This window comes from Mesocricetus auratus, unplaced genomic scaffold, assembly GCF_017639785.1.
Source record: "Mesocricetus auratus isolate SY011 unplaced genomic scaffold, BCM_Maur_2.0 Super-Scaffold_100691, whole genome shotgun sequence".
Taxonomy (NCBI): Eukaryota; Metazoa; Chordata; class Mammalia; order Rodentia; family Cricetidae; genus Mesocricetus; species Mesocricetus auratus.
In genome coordinates this window covers 9,350,594-9,368,496 of record NW_024429267.1, presented here as the reverse complement: position 1 = coordinate 9,368,496, position 17,903 = coordinate 9,350,594, and the positions used below count along the sequence as shown (strand labels likewise).

Here is a 17,903-nt window from a genome sequence, read left to right as displayed (position 1 = left end):
CTGGGTTCAATCCCAGCATTGCATACAGGAGGCGTGGTGCCACATGCCTGAAATCCCAGCACTTGGAAATTGGAGGCAGAAAGTCATCCTAGGCAGCAGAGTGGGTTTGAGGCCACCTGAGGCTTCCTGAACTACTTGAGTTTCTACAAAATAAACAATGAGACATACCGAAGAGATGGCTCAGAACTTAAGAGCACATGCTGCTCTTGCAGAGGGCCTGAGTTAAGTTCCCAGCATCTACACCAGATGGCTCACAACCACCTGGACTCCAGCTCCAGGGGGTCTGATGCCCTCTTCTGGCCTCTTCAGGCACCTGCACTCACACTCACATACACACAGGCACCTGCGCATACACATAAAAACACGTTAAACATAAAAACAAATCTTTTAAAAGTAGCAAAAACCAACCAAACAAACACACCATAAGAACCACAGAAAACTCAGAATATTCCACCCCATCTCAGACTTGCCCCACTAGTTTGTGGTCACCTCAGACCCTTGCTTTCATTTCCTTCACTGGGACCTTGCCCCACTGGCCCTCTCGCATATAGGCATGTGGAGCAGCCCCACAGAGATGTCCATTAGAGTGCAGGTGTTGTTTACTTTATTGTGGTGCTAGCAATCAAACCCAGGGCTCGTGCACACCTGTGTTACACCTGTGTTGTAGGACGCTGTCTTCCAAACATGGCCAGGCCTTTGCCCACTTAAACTCTCAGCAGCTGCGATGCCTCACTCAGTAACAGTCCACCATGAAGCAGGGAGAGCCGTGTGACCCCTCCCCTTCCTCCAGAATGTACACGTAATCGCTGTGTTGCTGCTGGGTGACTGTGAGGAGAAGTGCATTGCCCACCAAGCCCTCTCTTGAGGATATATAAGACAAATAATTGTTGCTGGCAGGGGCACTTTCTTCACTGATGAAGCTACTGTTGAGTTGCCCATGGCCCTATCAGTAATCCTCAACCCATGTTCTCTAAGTTCATTGGTTCACCAAGTTAGCCTGGGGTGGAATCGTTTTGTTGGTGTTTATCCATGTGAATAAAATGTTTATTGTCCCTAAGGGAAAGTACACACAGAACCAGGTGAGTGCTAGCGTTCTCGCCGAAGAACTCAGTTTTGAGTTGTGTATGATTTAAGTTCACTTAATCTTTAAAAGCCTCATCTGTATAGTGGCTACCAGAGGAGGGAGCTCGGTTCTAGAACTTTCTTCCTCTAGGGACAGCCTCCCTGGGTGAGCAAATCAAATCCCAAGCGTGTTTGATTTCTGAACAATGGCATGGAAGTGAAGACAATGGCGTTCTTGTTTCTAAAGTAAAAATGGTTTATTCACGACATATTACATAAGAGGCGAAGTGTCTCATGTCACAGACGGTACAGCCAACTCCCTGGAATGTTCATTTCTTTGGCATAAAGGAAAGAATGAAGGGAAAGCCAGGCTATGCTAGGGCAGCTAAGATGGGGGATGGGTCTGCGGCTCTTTGTCATCTTCACAGGGAGGAGCTCCGGGTCCATAGTGGCAAGCTGATTCTCTAGAATGTTAGGAGGGTGCACCGACAGGGCCACTTCTGGGTGATCCACTATGCCGAGCCCTTCAGTCATCTCCACCACACAGGTACAGTAGTGCCTTCTGGTAGTCACCCTTGGTGTCTTGCTACAAGTGGCCAGAAAGAAAAAAGAATTATAGTGTCAGAAAAAAAGAACAGATTCCACGGCAGCCTGTCACAGCTTTGACCTGTTATGACAATGTTACAGGCCTGCACAGTATACCATGGCCCTGGTCCTCTGGAGGACAATGGGAAATGGTACTTTGAGTCCTACCATGATTGCAAGGGTGGAGAACGTACCCCTCACTGCACTTCCTGCAGGGAGTCCTCAGCATCCCCCTTTCCTCCTGCACCTTTACCTTCCTGCAGAGGATGGGGTGACCCTCAGTTGCCTCCCTTTGAAGTCTTGGGAATTCTTAAGGTCACATGACAATAGTGAAGCAAGGAAATCATTTCTAAGAGTCTAACTGTCCCCGGCTTTAAGCATGTGTCCCAAGAAGCCTGGACACACTGACTCGCTCTATAGTTGTCTTTGGTGACCATAGATAAAGACAGATATGGAAATGTCAGGAAGGAGAATTGCAGCCTGGCCTGGTAGTGCATACCCATATGGTTAGCTAACTAGGAGGGTGAAGCAGGAGGATCACAAGTTCAAGACCAATTCAGACATCTTAGTAAGAACTCTTCTCAGAGTGAAAAGGGAGGGAAATGGTTTACTCTGTAACGTGCTTTCCTCACAGACTTGGGGCCTGAGTTCAGTCTTAAAAAGTCAGAGCTGGTGATGCACACTGGAATGCCAGAGTTGGGGAGCAGAGAGAGGAGGACCTGTGGGGCTCACTACCCAGCCAGCCTCACTCAGCCAGTGAGCCCCAAGTCTCAGTGAGATGAGAAATGCTGTCCCAACAGACAAGGTGGACGGTGCCGAAGGACTGACACCAGAGGCTGACCACTGGCTTCACACGCCTGTGCACGCTCACACCCACACAGACACACATGCCAAAACTTTGAAAAACTTAAAAAGCTGGGTATGCTAGCTCAGTAGTGAGTGATTGCTTAGTATATTGCTTAGTAGGAGCTAAGCACAGTGGAAACTCTGGGAATTTTCCATCCTTCCAAAATGCACAGCCATGAGGCTGACTGTGTGACAGACTGTCAGGTCTTCCTGAGGACCTTCAAGAAGCAGCAGTATCACAGAAGACAAAATGTCTTTGGCCTTCATTGTCACCAAGTCTTGTAGGATTGGTACCATGAACACCAATGACCACTTTACAGTGACGCATACGGGAAATGTATAATCCTGCTCTGAACCTACAGAGTCCACGACAAATCATAAGGATTGCCTTCAATATAAATCCTGGTGCATTGTGCCCAGCATCTATTCTCTATAAAATGAGAAAACAGAGCATCACCACTCTGTCACTGTTCTCTCCAGACACCTCCACCTGCCCAGACACACCCACACACCCACAGCCACACCCACAGCCACACCCACACACACACCATGCCTGGCGGAGCCAGCTCAATGCCACAGGCCTTACCTGGATGTAGTAGTACAGGGACTTGCCATATTTCCTCTTGAATTCAGATCTGATCTTCAACATGTCCACTTCACTGCGGGAGACCATGATTCTAATCAGGACCTTGTCGCGAGTGCCCTTGCCCTGAAAGTCAAATCAATCATCCAAGTTAAGCTCCTTTACAATGCTATCATTATAAAAAGCATATACCACGTTCTTCTGGTTCTTATGTGGTTGTTATATTTTTTTCAAATTGATTTCTATTTTTAAAATTTGAGAGAGAGAGAAAGAGAGAGAGATAGACAGACAGACAGAGAGACAGAGAGAGAGAATGTGTGTGTGTGTGTGTGTGTGTGTGTGTGTGTGTGTGTGTGTGTGTGTGTGTGTGTGTGTGGCGGGGAGTTCCTCTGGAGACCAGGAAAGTATCAGATCCCCTGGATCTGGAGTTCCAGATGGTTGTGAACTGTCCAATGTGGTGCTGGGAGCCAAACCCCGCTCTTGTACAAGAGCAGCGGCTGCTCTTAATGTCTGCACTGTCTCTCCAGCCTCATCTATGTGGTTCTTGGTGCTGTAACCTTTCAAGACTGAAAACACAGTAGTGACACTATTCCCTTGACAAAGATCAGCATCTTGGATTTCCAAGCACATTTGAATTTTTAAAGATTTATTTTAAAGCTTCTAAGTTTGTGTGTGAAGGGGAGCACGTGTGTGTATGTATAGGTGCACACAGAGGCCAGACAAGGGCATCAGGTCCCCTGTAGTTGGAGTTTCAGGAGCCTAGGAATGATTCAAAATAGATGCTGGGAACTAAATTCAGACCCTCTGAGGGAGCAATATGAGGGAGCAATATGTGCTCTTAACTGCTGAGCCATCTCTCCAGTCAGCGCAGAAGTCATCTCTGTGCTTAGGAGGGCCAGCCTGCAAGTTTGCACATGCAACAAAGGGCTACTGTCACTGCAGGATGCAGAGAGGAAGGGCCAGCATGCTGTTCCCATGGCTCTATGTGGATGCGTGGAATAGCCTGCACTGAGGAAACTGTTAGCTGTAGCAAAACAAAGCAAAAACAATAACAAAAAAAAGGAAAGAAAAGACAAGAAGGAGGGCGGCATGGACAAGGGAGGTACTCCAGAGAGAGAAAGCAAAGGCCTGGAAAGCAGAGCACTGTGGGATTACGGAATGGGCTGGTCTTGTCTGGTCAGTTCGTGCAGGAAGAGCACACAGCTATAGATCCGCTATATGACTGCATGCCAGCTGAGGCGCCTGTGACTCCAGCTTCCTTTCTCATCAAGAAGATAAAAATGGAAGCCCCGCAGGGTTTCCTGCCACGACTTAAGGGAGGGAACTGAAAAGCTGTTGCATAGTACCTGCGGATGGTCTCTCGCATCCTGTTTGGTCTTATCCTGGAGATAACAGGAGGCCATCACTGAAACCCCCAGCAGGACTCAGACACCACTGTCACCTAGCCCTTTCCCACCGGTGACACTTCCTTCTGGAGCTGCGTCACACATACTTAAACAGTTGGGCGAAGGTGGATTGGTGATTCTCACCTGCCATATACAATCTCAGCTGGCTAGCATGCTCCTGTCACATACTGGGGACCTGTCCTCTAAACCAGCAGGTCTCAACCTGTGGGCTGAGATCCCTTTGGGGTTCACATATCAGATATCCTGCATATTAGATGTTTACATTAAGATTCATAACAGTAGCATATTACAGTTATGAAGTAGCAACGAAAATAACTATGGTTGGGGGTCATCACAACATGAGGAAGTGTATTAAAGGGTCGCATTAGGAAGGTGAGGACCACTGCTCTAGACACTAGTCAAGAAGATTCCATTTGAACCCAAACAGAAGAGGAGCCTACTGGAGATCGGGCCTCTGGGCCAGCCGCCCTTACCTTCATGGAGTCGTACAGCCGGTCAGCAAAGTACAGAGGTTTGTTTTGAATGCACTGGACTGTGGAGAGAAGAGACAGCGTCGGGTGAGTGAGGCTGCTTGCCTCTCTTGCAATGAGGGAGACGATGCCCCGGCTCCATGACACTGACCAGAATGGGCCTGTCACATGGATGCAGAATGTAGAAGGCTAAGGAATACTCAGAATCCTGCACACACCGAGTCCCGCCCACTGTGGCATTTGCAATCATGAGATGTAGAGGACAGTGACAACCCAGTGTATAGATGAGCTTCCCCACCATAGTCTTCTCTTGTCCCCATGACTTAGTCCTCTGTGGCAACTCTCTGCTCTGTCTGGTTTCACATCCTCACATCTACTGTCAATCCTGAAACTCTCCAAGACATGCTGGAAAGCCACCACACTGCCCAAGTCCCCTAGAAGTAAAAAGATGGCCATCCATTCCTCCTGTTTCTGTCCTCTTTTCCAGGGAGGAGAGGCCACACTTGCTTACCCAGGTTCAGGAAGGCATTTTCCAGGTCTCCTTTGACCTCCTTCTTGATGCTCTCCAGCATGTCATAAGGGCTGTAGTTCTTGTACCTTTCGAACACTAAAACAACCAAAACAATAAAACAAAAAGTAACATCAGAAGTGCTAGGCAAAGCTACACTGATGACCTACTTATGACCTACTTAATTATACACCATGATAAACAACAACAAACAGAAAATACAACACACATGCACACACACAACAATAACAACAGCATCCCCCTCTCCCTCCCTGAAGGTGATCATAGATGTCATGCCAGGGGTTGGAGGTGACTCTGGTAGACCAGAGCTGAATTGCACCTGCCCTGCTAGAGGACCCAGGTCTAGCTCTCATTCCTAATGGCTATGCCTAGGCCACAGAAGGTGTTCATTTCCATTCTCTCTGACTAGAACACATCTGTCTGGATGTCATAAGAAACAGTATAACTGGTCATGTCTTCTACTTCAATAAACACAGCAAGATGAAATGGTACTCCAATAAAAAGGGAAATCAGCAAGAGATAGGGAGAAGGTTCCGTTGACAACATGCTTGTCTTGCAAGCATGAGGACCTATGTTCAACCTCCAAAACCCATGTTAAAAAAAAAGCCAGGCATAGTGGTGTGTGCTTGCCATCCCAGTGTTGAGAAGGCTGTGGTGGGTAGACGGGTAATCTCTGACCAGGCTGCCTAGTCTCAATGTTGGACTCCTGGTGAACTCAAAAACAAAACAAAACAGGGAGAATTGTTCCTAAGGTGTGATACCTGAGGTTTACCTCTGACTCCCACATGTACTCCACACAGGTGAACCCATATGAACACACACACACACACACACTCACACACACACACGGTAAAACAAGTTAACATCAAATTCAGAACAGATTTGGGGACAGAGGATCCAAAATGAGAAAGGAGGCCAAATGCTTTGATAAAAGAAATAGGGAGAGCCAAGTGGATATGAGCCTTGTTCCAGGAGATCTAAGCCTCAGCATAGCCTGCACCTATGCCATCCAAGAAACCCGAGGCACTGAGGCCTCCCTGGCACAGCACCCACCTTTCTGGAGGTGGCACACACTGCGCTCAGTCATGATGCTGATCCACTTGGGAACGTCGGTTCCTTTCCTTTTCACCCCGGCATCATAGAGATCCTGTGGGAGATGCAGGCAACCGGGAAAGTTAACGACACAACCCCAAGCAAGTGTTCCTCAGAAGCCCATTCCAGGGACTGGAGAGATGACTCAGAGGTTAAGAGCAACCACATGGTGGCTCACAACCATCCATAATGAGATCTGGAGCCCTCTCCTGGCGTGCAGACATACATGGAGGCAGGATGTTGTATTCATAATAGAATAAATAAAATCTTTAAAAAAAATATTGCACTTAGGGCTGGAGAGATGGCTCAGAGGTTGAGAGCACTGACTGCTCTTCCAGAGGTTCTGAGTTCAATTCCCAGCAACCACATGGTGGCTCACAACCACCCATAATGAGATCTGGAGCCCTCTTCTGTCATGTAGGCATAAATGCAGGCAGAACACTATGTGCATTAAAAAAGCCCATTCCAAGTGACAAGTGAGCACACAAGCCCACACTGAAGGTGTGACCCCCCCCAATGTACCACTTGCTTTTGGCTTCTCAGGGCCACACTGAGCTATCTTCCTAGATCACAAAGCCACATCTAGAACTTACTAGAAACCTTTCTCGCATACTGGAAACACTCTGAAGACTACAGAGGACTTTAAGACGAAGTACATGGTTTTGTTTGCAGCTTTTATGATACACTTTGAGATAACCCAACTGGTGGTCCTCTAAGTGAGTCACACCTAGTTCACAGCTATCTCAGCCAGCTTTATGAGGAAGGACAAGCCTCTGTCACCTTTACCTGTCCCCACCGAGCAGAGCAGGGAGCCCCCCTGTCCTGCTGGTGCCTCCTTCACCTGCTCCATTCCCTACTAGCTTACTGTCAGGACCTAACATTTCCGTGCACCCGAAGCCTGAATGAGCCAATGGGAGCTGGCTACAGACCTGGTAATTGACGTTGGCATTACAAGTATGGTTCCCAGAAAGTAGACACAAACCTCACATTCTCAGATGTGTTGAGGTTTCAAAAGGGCCAATACTCCCTTGGAAGGGATACTACTTAGTTCTACCCCTCCCACAGCTATGGGTTGGATTCACGGACTCACTTCTAATGATCAGAGTATGACGAGCATACCAGGGTGTGACACTTGGGACTCAGCCATAAAAGCATGAGGGTTTCTGGCTCCCTCTTAAATCACTCACTCCGGGAAAGTCAGCCACCATGTTGTTAGGACATTCAAGCAGCCCCGTGCAGGCCTGTGCCTCCAGAGAAATGCTAACATCTTTTGCCAACAGTAAGTCACCCACGAACCACATAGGGAAGATCCCTTTGACTTCAGTCACACTCTCAGGACCTGTAGCCCTGACCAACATCTTGTCTATAACCTCATGAGAGAGCTTGAGCCACAAACATCTGGCCAATCTAGTCCCCAGGCCTGACCCAGAGAACCTGAGAGATAACAAATGTTAGTCTGGGGTTATTCGTTGTATATAAATAAATGGTTATGTGGGATACAACCCCCTCCAAATGCACAACTCATGTAAAATTCAGCCAAGAAGCTTGGCACGTACCCGGGCATCCTGGTCAATCAGTTCGTAGTCAATGACGGAGCCATCCTCTGCTCTTCTGCCCTAGAGGAAAAGAACAGGGAAGACGGTCAGACGTATAGCTCTTTGTGCTTTGAAGGCTGGAGGTGTTTCCTCTCCAACTCATTCCCAAACAAACACCACCGGCAGTTGTTCTCATGTTAATCTAGACAAGGTCAGGGAAGAGTCAGATCATCAGGGAAGGCGGTGGGTACACTAACCCTCACCATTGTCAGCCACCCCTAGGTGCCCAATCTTGAGCAGGCATCTCAGAATTTTCTGAGTCACACCCCAGAGAGGCTGAAGCCATGTTAGTTTCTCCCCCAGACTGTGTGTGCTGGTGAAATGCATGACCACCGAGAGGCCATGATGGTGGTGTGATGTACAAACAGAGGGAAACCCCTTGCAGAGAGCAGATGGCAGGCTTGCGAGTGAGTGACACACCGCCCAGAGGGAGCACAGGACAGAAGGACAGAATCACAGTGATGAAGACGAACGTTGACATGGCCAGGCAGCAGGGCTTCCTGGAAGGGTTCAGCAGCAATGAGTTTTGGTCAAGGGAGCAAATGATGCAAGTGGATTCTAAAAAGACCCAGGGACTGTGGTGCCTGGACAGGGGCGAATGAAGACAGGAGAGCCGCAGAATGGTCACTGTCATGGAGATGTGAGTGGGCTAGGCCTGAGAGTGGGTCATTTGCCTGAGAGAAGATCCCCTTCCTTTGACAGACAAGTGTTCAGAAGCACGCTGGCCAGAACTGGAGATGCACAAGAGACATGACTTGCATCCAACATTAGCAAAGAGGCCACAAAGGCCCATGCACAGGCAGACATGGGCACACACACAAAAGGTGAGGGGTGAAAGAAGTAAGGTCGCTTTGATGGGTTCGGTGTGGCCACACATAGAGGCAAAGTGGCCTTCCTTAAGTCACTCAGTGAAGGTTAACACAGAAATCCAGGCCAGAGCTTGGGAGCCGCCCATCCCTCCCCTGGTCCCCGAGTCCAGTTGTCCACACGGTTCTGCAGGATAAGAAATCCTATTAACAAAATGACAGCTCTGCAGGGACGAACGCAAGGGAATTTCTGAGCAGGCACAAGGATTTAGTTAATTCCCTCCCCAGTACAGAGGAAGCTGTGCCTGCTGCAAGGAAGCAAAGGGGGAGGGGGGAGAGACTGAGAGACCAACCTTTGCAAGGGCGACCATCAGCTTGCGGAAGTCGCCAGATGTGTCAGAAATGATATCCTTCTCCAGATCAGTCTTGTACACTGAGAAAACAACGCATCAGGCTTAATGCTTCCCGCTGGTACACCCAACTGCAAACCCTGACCATCTCTCACCCACCAAGTTTCAGAAAGCAGGCATTATTGTGCTAGTGTGGGAGCAACCTATCGCTGGGTCCCCATCTGAGGAAGAAGTCTCTAGAAGGACGTTCACTCCCATGAGATCAGAGTTAGGATGATTGTCAGTGCCAACGAACAAGTCTAAATCAAACCCAGGGGTCTTTGGGCTCCCTTTAATCAGCCAACTCTTTTCTAGTTAAAACACTGTTTCTCAAGCTGGCGAGATGGCTCAGCAGATAAAAGTGCTTGGGGCCACACTTGAAGTTCTATCCTCCAGCCCCCCTCACAGCAGCAGGATAGAAGCAGCTGCTTTCAGGGTTGTCCTCTGACCTCCACATGTGTGCATAACGTGGCGCATGCGTGCTTGTAATCCCAGTCCTGGGTCGGCAGAGAGAGGGCATCCCTGGGACTCACTGGCCGGCCAGCCTAGCCTAATTGGTGAGCTCCAGAGGATTAGTGACACACACACTCACACAGAGGCTGGGGGAGCAGCTGGGCTAAGAGAATGGACTCAGGACAGGCTACTCACTTTCCTTGTATACTCTGTTAATCTCCTGCAGCTCCTGGTTGGTTCTGGAGCAGATGATCTCGATGAGAGAGTCCTCATCAGTCCCCAGGCCCTGGGAAGCAAGAAGCCCAGACATCAGCAGCCTTCCTCACCCTCAGCCTCGAGCAAACTGATGGTTCTGTTAGCGCCATCTCCCCGCTGCGTCCCTCTTGCACCACTCCCGCAGCACTAAACAAGGCTGGCGTTATGTCACATCACCAGATCCCAAGGCAGTGTACATGGCACATCTACGTCCAACTATGTTTTTTTTAAAAAAAAAGAATGAACAGAGACAGCCTAAGCTACCCACAATGCTAGGGTTGGCCTTAGCTACCCACAGTGCTAGGGGCGGCCATGGGCTCCTGTTTGTCTTTGCTAGTCTCCATCATAGGCGCCCTCTATTTTAATAAACAGGAAATAGTTGTCTTCACTGGACAAGAGATGGTATGCGGTCACCATCAGGCAGCTGCCATAGGTTAGAACCTCAACTTAGCAGAGAAAGGCACTGTCAGGGTAACAATTCCTCTCTCTTCTTTGAAACGCAAAAATGGCTCAACGGTTAAAAAAAAAAAAGTATCATGTGACTTCCATGTTTGCTTGACTACTCTGTGCTTTTCCGGTATTTTAGTGAAGGAAGAGGGAATAACAAAAGCACCAAATAAACCTAGATGCCAGCACTTTATTAGGAAATGAGAGTTTAATGAGTGAGATACTCAGGTTTAATTTATACAATGTTGAGCTCGCTGGAGAGCTTGAAAGGACTCGATGAAACATGTATTTCAAAGCTGGCTTCCTGATCAAAGTTAAGGCTTAATAACCAGGGTCTTCTAGTACTTGTCTTCATGAATATAGAGGTACCACTTTGAACTAAGTAGAATTACAGCTGTTTAAAATGTAAATCAATTATAAGGTGTTAATACAATAAGAAAGGTACTTATCCACATGAAAAGTGTGTCAGCTATTAATTAAACTTATTAGAGTGTATATGCCCCTTTAAAATGTGCCTTGCATAATCTAAGCTAAGCCCCGGGTTAATAGTTAATTTTGAATTTTAATCTTAATCTAATCTTCGACTCTTCTCCCAGAGTTTTTAATCATGATTTTTCACAGGTTCCAGCAAAACCCAAAATTCTTCCCTTGTCAGCGAAAAGTCTGCACAGCACTCCAGAGGGGTATTCTGAGATGACCGCCAAGCACCTGAATGCTTCCAGGGAGAGGCAGCTTTTCCCAAAGATGACAGAAATGGGAACTGACTCTGAGGCATGTGTCAGAAGAAATGCTGTCCGGACACCGAGGGAAAGGAGGATACACACAGTAGCACTCCGCAAGTCAGAGAATTCAAGTAGGGCTTTACCTCTACTTCCAAAGGTGACCTTGGCAATGTCCTAAAACTTGGCCCAAGCTTTCCACAGCTCACCTAGAATCTTACCACAGGGGCAACTTCCCCTGTGACGTATGGCGAGACACCACCCTGGTGTTGTCCGAAGTGAATAGAGTTGTCTTTTTTTTTTTTTTTTTGAAAGCACTGTTTCAGCTAATGTCACTTTAAGATCTGCGTGTTTCAGCAGAGTTACTCAACTGGGATAGCTAATGGAAAGGCTGGCACCAGGCCAAAGGTGGCCCAGTTAAAGCACCTGTCATTGGGTTCAGTTACTTAGATTAGTGAGTGACTGACAGCTCACACAGGTCTGCTTCAAGTCAATAAGCCCTAATAATAGATACCAGGGAAGTCGTATGGATCACAGCTAAGTGGATTCTTGACAACATAAATGAGCTGATCTGAGTGTTGATGGCTAAAGAAACCTAGGAAAGATTGGCTCATACGTGGCCTCAAAGGTCCAAAGATTTGACCCTTTCAGGAATGTTACTTTCATCAAGCTCTTGTTTACCTGAAACTACACCTTCCCCCCCTCCCTCCCTCCCTCCCTCCTGTATCCCGCCTGGCCTTAAATTCCCTCATAGCCAAGCATGACCTTGGACTTCTGATCACCTCTGGGTTGCTGGGATTATTAGCATGCCTAGTTTCAACATTCTAGGCCCTGTTCTTACTGATTTCTCCCCCTGCAACACAGTCTACCTAGGACACTCGAGACAAGCCTGCACAAATAAACTGAGTGCCACTTGAGCTACGCTGATGAACTGAAGAGACATTTGACAAGTCCTACAGTGGCTCTGTGCTATCGAGTCCAGGGTTCCAGTGACACCCTGTATGTGAAGGGACCTCATTCCCAGTGTGTTCTGGGCAAAGTGTGTGATGATACGGCTTCCCCTCACTACAGGTGCCTTACCTAGCTGTGCCAGCAGAGGGCAGCATCAGATTATCCAACGTGTCACAAGCACACAGAAAGGGGGCCCTGAGCTTTGCTGTGTCAGACATTTATATAGCTCTTACATTGAAGTAATATTGTGTAGTTTAGGTGAGCACAAAAATCCAAGGGTGCTCCTAAACTAGAATTTACTAGTTTAGCCTCAAATCCCATGTTCAAAATAACTTTGCAAAATCAAAACTTAGATAACAATATTACACCTTTCCAAAGCCTTCGACTGAATCCAGGTGCCATTTCCAACCTGAAATCGAGCCCTACCTACATTACTGATGATGTGGGGCCCAAATCTGAATTTTGGACCAGGACTGGATGGGAAGTCAGAGGAAGTGGCACTGGGAGATCATGGGCAGAATCTGCAAGCTTTGCTAAACAAAAGCTGTTTTTCTTTCTCCTTAACACCACATATATCCTCTTAAAGAGGAAGTGTAATCAAGGAAGCAGTTTCCCAAAAGACATTCCAATCGCCCAGGTGCTGAGTCTGAGCAGCTGCTGACTTCTCAGCATCAGGAAATTTCGTTGCCGTCTTTTAAAAAAAAAAAAGAGAGAGAGCGAAATTGAAATATTTTTGGTTCAAATCCTGACAACTTATAGCACTGGGGGGGAAACGACTTCAAATAAGAATTCAACACAACTGACAATCACCTAATTACACTAAAAAAGCTGTAATTCACATCCATTAATGGGAGAGTTGGCAGATGACATCCCACACGTGTTTACCTTCATGGAGGCCTTCAGTTCAGAAGCATCATACTGGGCAGGTGTCTTCAGTAGGCCCAAAATCACCGTCTCCAGGTGGCCAGATAAGGCTGACTTCAGTGCTGACGGAAGCTCCTGCAAAAGGGAGATGTTTGAGAGGCACACTTACCACCAATATCCACTTTAAAACCAGTGAGACAGACATAAGACATCTCTGTCTAAAAAGTAGGCTGTGAGGCTTCAACCACTCTGTGGTCTGGGGAGAACTTCCTTCCTTACATTCCCTTCAAAAGACCAGGAGGTCAGAAACAGCACTGTAACAAAACCCATTAATATCCAGGCTCATCACTAGCCAGAAACCGGTGTAGCATAACAGTTCCTGAGAGAGCTAAGAGCAGTACTTTACACTACCATGGGGACTCCCTGTGGGAGACAGAGCACTTTCCAAGGTCAAGGTCTAGCTGAAAAGAAGTGTGGTATAAAGAATAGCAGAGCCCACCAGGGCTACTGAGATCCCAGGAAAGGCATTTGTTAAGTTTCTCTAGGGTGGGGTCTTGGAGCCTGCAGAGGGAACCAGATGTCCTAGCAGGGCAAGGAGCGGGGCTGAGCCTTCCCTGGGTTAAACACTGTACCTCACTCACATTGAGTCATCTACTCCTCCAAATTGGGGTGGTGTTAATGAATACAATGTGAACTCCAGCCCCCTAGAGTCCCTTTTTGATTCCCTGCTGAATATTATTTCTTAGGGATGCTATTGTCATTGTGAACACATAATTTTAATAAAGTCAGAGATCTGATGCAGCACTTATATATGTAGACAGATATCCTTAATTCCGGGTGGCTCTTAAAGATACGTTCTTGGGATAGGACATCTTGCCAGCTATAGGCACTGAATAGCTGAACTGAACTGAAGGGAACTGCAATTGTTCCCTCTCTCTCTCTCTCTCTCTCTCTCTCTCTCTCTCTCTCTCTCTCTCTCTCTCTCTCTCTCTGTGTGTGTGTGTGTGTTCGTGTGTTCATGTATGATGGCACACATGTATGTAAAGGTCACAAGACAAGCTTAGGGTCATTCCTCAGGTGCCCTCCACTATCTGTTTGAAGAAGGGTTTCTCGATGGCCTGAAACTTGGTCATGTAGGCTGGCTGGTCAACAGTTCCTGGGGATCCACCTGTCATGCCTCTCGAGGTGGTGTGTAGCATGCTTTAGAGACAGTCTTTCCAAACCCACATGTGTCAAGTACGTCAGACCTGATGTAGGTCTGAGGAAGCATTGGGACCAGCCCATTCACTGTCTTTCTCTGGCTTCTGATGCTCTAAACATGCATGGGCGGTAGGAGGTTCTTTCTAAAACAACACACACCGATTATAACACCAGCCTTCCAAATTGGAACCCTGAGGTTAAGTGATCCCAACTTAGTCTGCCCTTGACACTTCCCACCACCATCTCAGCACAAACAAAAATCCCAGAGGGGATTAATTAGAGAACAGTTGTCCACTGTATAGAAAAACCTCATGTCTAATACTGGTTTGAATGTGCAAGGCACAAAATCCAAACTTCCTTCCTCTTCATGGCCCTCTTTTGCTAGCTGTGCCAAGATCTGCAGCTTATACCTGGGCAGGGTTAGTATGCATCCTACTAGAGCAGGGTTCTCAACCTTCCTAATGCTGTGACCCTTTAATACAGTTCCTTATGTTGTAGTGACCCCAACTATAAAATTATTCTCCTTGCTTCTTCATAATTGTAATTTTGCTACTGTTGTGAGTCATAACATAAATATCTATGCTTTATGATGGGATCATGACCCACAGGTTGAGAATTGCTCCCCTAGACTAGACCTTGACAAACAATTCATCTAAAAAATGCTAGGATGCCCTTCAGAAATGACCTCAAGCAGTTATGGCATCTTTCTGTGACAGATAATCATTCTGGGCCACCAAGAGTCATAGGAGAGTAGGGTATCCCTAGCATGTGGCAATGCCTTTGATTTGCTGGCCCTTCTCATGATTCTGATAATATCTTTACTCCAGCAGGCTATGAAGGAAGGATCTGTGTTCTCCAGCTACCTAATGTGAAATCAAGCTCTGTGTGCGAGCACAGTTCCAAGACCACACCGAACGAGCAATTATTTCCTACTGTCCAGAGTGGTGGATCTCCTGTTCCAACAGGAACTTGGCTCTTCCAGCATTCAGATTCTCTTGGAAAGTCAGAGACATAAACCAGTCCCCTCTGTGCTTCACTGCAGATTAATACAAGTCTAGTGGAAGAAGAATTTGAATGCATGTGGGATGAAGGGAGTCAGCTGTTTTCCTATTTATGTCCTTTCCAACCGCTCCAGAGCATGGAGGAGGGAGCTACAGGAAGGCTTGACCTGTAACTCCCAGGACCTGGAGGTCATGTCAACTCCAGGAACACACAGTCTCTTCTGGCATCCTTTCAGGTCACCTCTACTGTGGCCTGAGTAAGACGGGAGCTGTACGAAGCCACTCTTACGGCACTGTCCAAGAATAAGTGAAAAGCTCCTTAAAAATAAAATTTCCCCATGCTGCAGCAAAGTAAGAGGAGCAAGTGGGAGCTGCTTTTGACTGCTGGTGGACCAGCAAAGGAGAAAACACACAAAGACTCCTTAAATAGCAGGATCGAGGCATGCTGAAGATAGCAGGAAGGGCCACAGCATGCAGCCACGCCCAATAGCTGGAATGATTTGAAGATGCCAAGCATGTTATTTGTTTGTTTATTTGTTTGTTTTGTGTGTGTGTGCATATGTTCATGTGTACATGTGTGTTTACACATAAAGGACAGAGGGTAATGTTTGTTTCTTGCCTTAATTGGGCTCCATCTGATTTTTGAGACAGGGTCTCTCACTGAACTCAGAGCTCTCTGAATCAGCTAGACTGATTGTCCAGAGAGCCCCAAGAATTCTCCTGTCTAGACTCCCTAGAACTGGGGTTACAATGAGAAGCCAGTGCATGTAGCCTTTTTTTTTTTAAACATGGATGCTGGATATTGAACTCAGATCCTCACGCTTGTGTGGCAAGCACTTTACCAACTGAGCTGTCTCCCTAGCCCTTTAGTGCAAGTGAGAAGACCCTGTTAGCATCAATGCCCAGCAGAGGAAACCATCCTAAAATTAAGTTCCTTGTGGCATATTCCAGAATGTCTCCCTCATGTGCTCCAAGGTGTTGCCTTTATGTTCCAGCTCCTACATGTGTACCTGTGTGAGTAGCAACCCTCACAAGGATGTAAGAGGGACACCTTGGATATCCAAGGGTTCTAGAAGGTTCTTTTTGGTTAAAGAAGAGCCACAATTCACAGAAAGAATGTTGGGGGGTGGGGCGTGGCTCAGCAGGTAATGGTGCTAGATGTAAAAAAGCCAGATGTGGTAGCCCACAGCTGTAACCCAAACATTTCTGTGACAAGATGGAAAATGAAGGCAGGAGAATCACTGGGGAAGCTCCAGAGTCTGCCACCCTGGGGTATGCAGGGCGACATGAACAAAGGACACACCGCATGCGCGCGCGCACACACACACACACACACACACACACACACACACACACACACGCACACTCACACACACATGCACATTTAAGAACAGAACAGGCAATGTCTGAGGACACAATTCAGCAAGGCCTGCCCTCCACCCCAACAGTCCTGTACCTTTTTGGTTCTTCTCTGATAGGCGAAGGCAATGTCCTGTCTCTGCGCATTGCTGCGGTTAGTCAGAATGTTGACAATGGTGACCTCATCCACTCCTGTGGAGAAGCAGTTGTGAACAGTTACCCCACCACACTCTCCTACTTCAAGGGACTTTCATACAGTGAACTCTTCTCTCTTCCCGACCCAACACAGACCCCCTCATTGCCCTCTTTCCCAGAAAGCCTTAGACAGCAGGCCTCAACCCTTTAAATATTTGTACTTAAAAAGCTATTTTGTTCATAAATTGGTTCCTGAAATCAATCGTGGGAGGTTTGTGTGTGAAACTCTGGCAGCCAGATGGAACGAACAACAAAGATTTAGGAGGATTTTAAACGCAGGTCCCCAAATTGCCACTTAACTAGAGAATTAATAGACAGAACCTTCAAAATGAATTAATAGAGACAATTATTTATATTTATTGCAAGATTACGGCTGTATAAACGGCTAGGTATAATTTCTATAATTATACCAGCTGTCATGACAAACGAGTCAGGCTTAATATGGCAGTTATAGTTTAATAGCTTAATTGATTAATAGAACCACACTTATTGAAGATGAGATTGTCTCACAAGGAAAATACACATCCTGTGCTTTCAATCTTCAATAGGTGACTTTAATAATCAATTTTACAACTGTATTAAAAAGAGTAAGTGTTTTAATCTAAATTAAATCTAAATTGGGAGTTTTGAAGTGCCACCCAAATGTTTCAGTACCTATTTTAATTGGAACATGTGTATTTACAAAGATAAGCAATGCCTAGTGGTATCTGAAAGTTTCCAATTTTATATCAGAAATATTCCTCACATGTCATTTAAGTCAGGAAAGCTTGGTTTTGAGGATTCAGGCAGAGAGAAGGCTCTCTCCTGCATGACTATGAGCTTAGTTTAAGTACTTCTGGAGTCTCCAAGCTCACAAGACTACTCCCAGACTGCACATGTCTTGTCTTACAGGAAGTCAGAGGCATCCCAGAGCATTCAGAAGCCCAGAACTATGATGCCTGGGGGCAAAACAAAGAACAGATGGACAAGGGACACATCCTAGTGCTTCATGGGCTTTGGAAACTTACAGTTTCTGGGTATAAAAATAAAGATGCGGGCTGGAGAGATGGCTCACGGTTAAGAGCTCTGACTGTTTTACCCAAGGAACCAGGTTCAA

At 46.8% G+C, this 17,903-nt stretch overlaps 1 protein-coding gene across 2 annotated transcripts in view; it reads right to left on the bottom strand.

Moving 5' to 3' along the window:
- Positions 1–1,297: 1,297 nt before the first annotated feature.
- The window catches only part of Anxa2 (annexin A2), a 38,676-nt gene continuing 22,070 nt past the window's right edge, over positions 1,298–17,903 (bottom strand). For both annotated transcript variants that reach the window (XM_005075483.4, XM_021230350.2), the window contains exons 4-13: positions 16,710–16,804; positions 13,074–13,187; positions 10,012–10,102; positions 9,328–9,407; positions 8,130–8,189; positions 6,535–6,628; positions 5,464–5,559; positions 4,956–5,014; positions 3,080–3,202; positions 1,298–1,648 (exon numbers count right to left, since the gene is read on the bottom strand). In XM_005075483.4, the coding sequence (XP_005075540.1) occupies positions 1,589–1,648; positions 3,080–3,202; positions 4,956–5,014; positions 5,464–5,559; positions 6,535–6,628; positions 8,130–8,189; positions 9,328–9,407; positions 10,012–10,102; positions 13,074–13,187; positions 16,710–16,804 (872 nt within the window). In that variant the 3' untranslated portion in view covers positions 1,298–1,588. The remainder of the gene's footprint in view (positions 1,649–3,079; positions 3,203–4,955; positions 5,015–5,463; positions 5,560–6,534; positions 6,629–8,129; positions 8,190–9,327; positions 9,408–10,011; positions 10,103–13,073; positions 13,188–16,709; positions 16,805–17,903) is intronic.